The sequence below is a fragment of the Conger conger genome, chromosome 18 (genome assembly GCF_963514075.1).
Source record: "Conger conger chromosome 18, fConCon1.1, whole genome shotgun sequence".
Classification (NCBI taxonomy): domain Eukaryota; kingdom Metazoa; phylum Chordata; class Actinopteri; order Anguilliformes; family Congridae; genus Conger; species Conger conger.
The window spans coordinates 18,595,320-18,601,757 of record NC_083777.1 but is presented as its reverse complement, the minus strand read 5'-3'; the positions used below and the strand labels follow the sequence as shown (position 1 = coordinate 18,601,757).

At 44.4% G+C, this 6,438-nt stretch overlaps 1 protein-coding gene across 1 annotated transcript; it reads right to left on the bottom strand.

The window, feature by feature from the left end:
• Positions 1 to 967: 967 nt before the first annotated feature.
• rgs17 (regulator of G protein signaling 17) lies at positions 968 to 5,750 on the bottom strand. The gene is made up of 4 exons (XM_061228824.1): positions 5,627 to 5,750; positions 2,514 to 2,582; positions 1,365 to 1,596; positions 968 to 1,156 (listed from the first exon to the last, which is right to left on the bottom strand). Exons 1-4 carry the CDS (start codon positions 5,731 to 5,733, stop codon positions 968 to 970), a joined length of 597 nt encoding a protein of 198 aa, XP_061084808.1. The 5' UTR covers positions 5,734 to 5,750.
• Positions 5,751 to 6,438: the final 688 nt, after the last annotated feature.

Below are 6,438 nucleotides of genomic sequence, written 5' to 3'. Positions count from 1 at the left end.
TCAAACAGGCACTGCTGCCACCAACAACCACGTCCATTCAGAGACACCAACAAAAGCCCCCTCTCCACACACCCCCCCTCCACACAAATTCTTAAAAAAGGCTATTTCATACGTTACTTTTTTTTTTTTTCGATAATAGTTTAATAGCTTTTTGCTAGGTGTGCTTCTCTATTTGTGTAAAATGTATTTTGGGATGGGGGAAGGACTGGTACAGTAAACCGTGGTTTTTGTAGCTCTTCTCTTCTCATACAGGTTTTGTGATTTTTGCAGAGGAAAACATCACACTGAGCTGTCCGACCACTCTAGACATTTAGCCCTTATTAATCCCAGTGTCTCTATTGTAATGGACCAAAGTGCTTTGATGGCTTAAAATATATGTGGCATTGCTGTAAGATATGAAAAGACAACAACTATCAGTTAATTCCCTTCACTGACATGATGAGCCTGTTAAGGGCAATCCAGAGGCCTAAAATAAACTCACTCTCATGCCCAGGCCACAGAGAAACTGCCAGTGAGTTCAAATTCAATAACATGCACAACCAGGGGCTAACCATGGACAAGCTCTTAAACCTGGATAAAGAACTCAAAGAGGGGAAAAACAAACATTGTTTGTTTAAAACAGGTTCAAATGTGTGAGGCATGAGAGAGAGGGACGGATAGAGAGAGAGAGGGGGAGATACAGAGAGGGGGAGATACAGAGAGAGGGGGAGGGAGGGAGGGAGAGAGGGAGGGAGAGAGAGAGAGGAGTACAGTACGGTAATTACAGGTTTGCCTATTTCTGTCTTGTTTTCCGAGCCTGAGTGGTGCTTCCTGGGAGTTCACTCAGAGTGAAGCCCAAGGGATACGCGCAGGCATATGAGATTCCACACTACGGTTAGCTCTTCTTTTACATTTTGTTTTTTTTGAAATAGGAAATATCAAACCTTTCCGATATGGACACCTTTCCTGCCCTTTTTTCAGCAGGAGTTTAGGTGTCCAGGCAGGTGCTTTGCTTGCTCTCAACGAGCTCCCTGTAGAAGGAGGAGTTGAGGAAGCGAGGGTAGGAGTCTCTGTGCATGAGGGTGTAGATCTGCAGCTGGGCCTCCTCGTACATGTCCCTGTTGGGTTCCGCCAGGCTGTGGTGAATGCTCTCTCGCACACGCGAGTCCAGGCTGACCTGCATAGACACTGGCTGTTAGGAGATCTCCTCACAATTCTTCAGCCCACCGCATAACATTCTCTGCATATAAATACTTTTGCAGTGAGGGTATACCTTTCCGCTGCATGAATTTGCAGAAAAACAACAGCCCCAAGTTACAAAGACTGACCGGTTTCCGCTTTTACGCACCATTTCAAATGAAGCAAGAAAAGGACCTTGATCCTACCTCTTTTGGGGAGAGTATGGAGACGTAATCTTCATAAATGATCCTGGCCTTTTGGTCGATGGTAGGCCGGTTGGTCTCTGCCTTCAGCGCCTCGCAGGCCAGCCAGAAGAGCAGGTTCTCCTCGCTGTACTCGGAGCGGAGGAACTGACTGAAAATATTACGGCCCTCCAAGGAGTGCATCATCTTCTCGAAACTCCGCGACCAGGACAGAACCTCGTCTAGCGTGGGGGGTCTACGCACATAACGGCAGAACCAAACCATCAGGACTTTTACCTAGCAATGAGGCTTAATTACCTACATTTACACTATATTATATACATTTATATGTAAATGTAACTGCCAACACACAAATGACTACACTTCTGAGCTAGGGCTCTTGGTTTAAGATAATTATGTTCCACAAAGTGAAGCGTATCATTTTGCATTTGTTGTATTAATAATAATTTATGGTCAAATATGCAGTCACAGAATTAAAATAATAAACTCCTCCATGTTGAAACCTCCCAACAACATGAGGGTTCAACATACTCCAATTGACTAAAACAAAAAGACAGACACAGCAAAATGTGAAAAACAAACAAATAATGCTATTATTTTTGCATGCGTTCTGCTGGAGTTTTCTTGATATTACATACAGACAGATTTGTAACGTTAGATGTAAGGCCACATATATATAGAGAAACCCATAAGGGGTGCAATATGGATGTCAGCACTGGATGTAGGAATAACATGATGTAGGGATGAACATCCTTTGAACTGAATCTCTTAATGCTTAATGCTACTATAACCAAGCTCCAGTGTACGCTCTTAAAACTTGAGCAAAATCATTTAAAACGAGGTAAACATTTGCAACCTGTGAAGCCTGGTTTTAGTGCTTCAAAAAATCTGAAGGAACTGTATTCAACAGTGGACAGGTTTACCAATGATTACGTTATGTGAAGGAGCTGTGTAGAACAAGTAAAACAAGCTTTAAAGCAATTGTATTCAGGAATTGGGCTAACTGCATCCACAGATTCCACCAGTTGCGATGAAGCACAGTCTCCTCATGGGAGTTGCATATACATATCTGACTTTAACATTCAAAAGGCAGACTCAAAGTAAGGATTTACTTTCACAGTGTCATGATATGCCAGGTTCTCAGTCACTTACTGTTCTTCAGTAGCTTCAATACTGTCCATTTTAGTCTGTCCTTCAGTGCGCTCCACTCTGTCTTCATTCCTTTAACAGAGAAACTGACTGAGCTTCATCACACCACATGGTAAGGCAAAAGTAATGTAACGTTACATACATTAGTCACACAAACCAGTAATAATCAGAATTCCTCATGGCAGCAGGGATAATAGACAGAGGCAGAAAAAGGCACAAAATGGCAGAAGTGAACGGTGGATCCTTTCCCTAAGCAGCTGCTGGAGTCTAAACTCACAGTGCCAGCCAAACACCAAATCTTACCTGTGATCAACAGACATGACCCTTACTCTAGTTACCACATATATTGCGGTCATCATCTATGAACCATCACTGTTGTTATCATGTATGAACCCTCACTGTTGTTATCACACATGAAATGTCACTGCCACTGTATTTAATAGCCCCGAATACACATTGCACACTGCCACCCCTGCCTTAGGTTATGTGATCATTCCATTTGAATATACAGGTTGGTTCATCTCTACCCTGTATGCCATGAATTCACCATCTCACTTATCAAATAGTTTTCTTCCATTACAGTCAGTGGTCTCTCCCCCATGTGACTGCCTGCCTTCTGCACCACTGCACGGCTTGCCTGTTTTCCCTCCACTCCTGTAGCAATTTATAGCCACCAGGACAGAAGCCAATCACCTCACAGACTAGACCCAGGTGTCATGCCATTGTAAATTATACATACAAACAGTCATTCTGGTACAGAAAGGCAATGCCACACCGCCCCTTGTAACAGGTGAGTTTGTTACATAGCTCTTTTATACATTCTGTACTAATAGTCTTGAGCCTGAATTTCCTCAGAATTGCACACGATTCCTGTTCTGTAATATTCTGTCATCTGTTTTCCTAGGAAAAGATAGGGAATTAAAGATGACCAATTGCTTAAGACTTTGCGTCTCTTAAATGTGAATAGTCTTTTTTCTCAATTACATGCACCATGTCAGAGAGCCCCTATCCTGTGCTGTTTTTCAGTCTCTGTGACTGCATGTGCACAGTGAACTGAAAGTCTATTTAGCCTCAGAGTGAATTTTTGTGACTTCTCAGTAAGTTCATCAAAGTCTCTATTGTGTTAGCGTAGCTGGACTCACTAGCCCGAGGCCCTACACATGCTGAGGTCTCTAAATATAAAGCATGTTGGGCACAGCTGTTTTGCATGTGATGTGTGGCTAGAAATAGCTCTTCACAGACAAGATAAGGCAGCAGCACATAATTAGGAATGGCTGTGGAAACACTGCTCTAAAACTGGGCTGGGGGAGGCAGCGGAAACGGTGCCTTAAAACCAGGGGGGTCCTGCTCGCTCAACATTTTCATTATTTGGGGCATTATTGTTGAAAAAATGAGCTATTTGTGTTTGTTGCAGAGAGTGCAGTACTCGCATGCAATGCAGTCTCAGATTCTCCTACGTCCAGGACTGAATCTCCCTGCCCCCCAGGACTGAATCTCCCTGCCCTCCCAGGCCTGACCTTCCCTGCCCCCCTGGACTGACTATCCCTGTCCCTGTATAGAACCCAAATCATATTGTCACCTAAATAAAGATGACTGGTCAGCTAATATATACCTCAGGAGACTGAGCACAATGTACAGTGCTTTACAGTGATCTCACATTAATTTAATCAACTGAGATGTGCAAGTGCTTATGCAAATTCAAATATCATTGAAATAGATAAATATATCATATTTCATTGACTACAATTGCAAATATAACTGAATTAAATATAATAGAACTTAATTACAAAAGGTAAATATTAACCTGACACTGCAGATCTGATGCCTTCCTACAGTATGGCACACTACAGACTGCTAAGTGTTCCCCTTACAGAGGAAAGCGATTCCAGGTTTCCTTGCGATCACATTGCCTTATTCAAACGTTTCCATTGGCATGGAGGACACAGGCTGTCCTGCAGTCATCACAAGGCTGCAGTTCTGACCAACACGGCCTTACAAAATCACGCTATAAATGGAAAACAGGCCCGACAGTCACAGCAAAAGCGGATCAAAACGGCCTTCTGTGGCCGTATTCACAGAGCCTCCACACAGACACGGCTGAAGCCCTAATTTAATATCACCCTCTGCAGGCAGCGAGTGACGGCCGGTGACACTCAGCACATACCCTATGAGCCTGCCTCCTGAGCACATTTAAATACAGATGAGAGCCTTCAATGTTCCCATAACATTCCCATGTCATACATAAATAGCTGAGGGATTTATTTATTTCTCTCTCTCTCTCTCTCTCTCTCTCTCTCTCTCTCTCTCTCTCTCTCTCTCTCTCTCTCTCTCTCTCTCTCTCTCTCTCTCTCTCTCTCTCTCTCTCTCTCTCTCTCTCTCTCTCTCTCTCTCTCTCTCTCTCTCTCTCTCTCTCCCGTGGGCTGCTGCTGTTGAAGGCTGGAGAAACTTATATAATATAACATATTATAAATTCTAAGCAGGTGTGCATATTGAAAGGGAGGGGCATAGGTGACTGTATCATATACTGGATAGAGCATAGGATAGGACACAGGTGAGTGTGTTATGAATATGACACAGGTGAGTGTGTTATAAATAGGACACAGGTGAGTATGCTACAGATAGGACAGGCAAATGTGTTATAATACAGTGTGGGACAGGCGAGTGTGTTATAATACAGTGTGTTATAATACAGTGTGGTACAGGCGAGTGTGTTATAATACAGTGTGGTACAGGCGGGTGTGTTATAATACAGTGTGTTATAATACAGTGTGGTACAGGCGAGTGTGTTATAATACAGTGTGGTACAGGCGAGTGTGTTATAATACAGTGTGGTACAGGTGAGTGTTATAATACAATGTGGGACAGGCGAGTGTGTTATAATACAGTGTGGTACAGGCGAGTGTGTTATAATACAGTGTGGTACAGGTGAGTGTTATAATACAATGTGGGACAGGCGAGTGTGTTATAATACAGTGTGTTATAATACAGTGTGGTACAGGTGAGTGTTATAATACAATGTGGGACAGGCGAGTGTGTTATAATACAGTGTGGTACAGGCGAGTGTGTTATAATACAGTGTGGTACAGGTGAGTGTTATAATACAGTGTGGTACATACCAGGGGCATTTGCAGCATCCGCACCAGCACAAGCAGCAGGTGTTGGGCCTCAGGTGGGCGGGAGCTGGGGGGGGAGTGTCGATGTGGGGCTGCTGTCTCTTTCTCATCTCACCTGTTGGGGCTCGGAGGCTGCAGGAAGGGGGAGAGAGGCAGATTAGGCTTTTTCACAGGTGCACTGAAAGGAAACGCAACCATTGTCCCTCATTCCTGCCATCTCCTGACTTTAGTTCCACGTCCCATTTCACGCCTTGTGTCTCTGTCTTAGTTCATTTCCCAGTTTCCGCATTTCTGTGTGTTCTCTGTGTTTATGTTCCGTTCCATGTTTTCACTTTCCCCCTGTTACGTGTCTCCGCCACCCCACACCATATATGCATTTCCTCTCTGTTTCTCCTTGTCTAGTCCTTACTGTGGCATAAGTCGGCCTGCTTCATTGTTCTGTGCTAGTTCATCTTGTTCCTTTTTTTGGTTGTTCCCAGTGATTCTAGTGCTTCCATGTTCTGTTTACCTGCCTGTTCTTTTGCCCTGCCTGTTTTGGTCTCCCGTCCTGCCACCTGCCTGCACCTCCACCCTACCCCAGATCCGACCCTCATTCGCCCTGGACCTATTCTCCAGCACCCTTCCTCACCCTTCCTGCCCTTCAATCTACTGTACTCCAGCCCTGTTTCTTGACCTCCGCCTGTCCTTTGACGTCCACCTGCCTGACCCACTGTACCCTGTTCGTTTGGATCCTGACCCGCTGCCGGTTGGCCGTATTGCCCTGTTCTGCTGTGCTTTAACCCTCTTCTGTTGACCCTGATTAAAGCCTGTTGTTT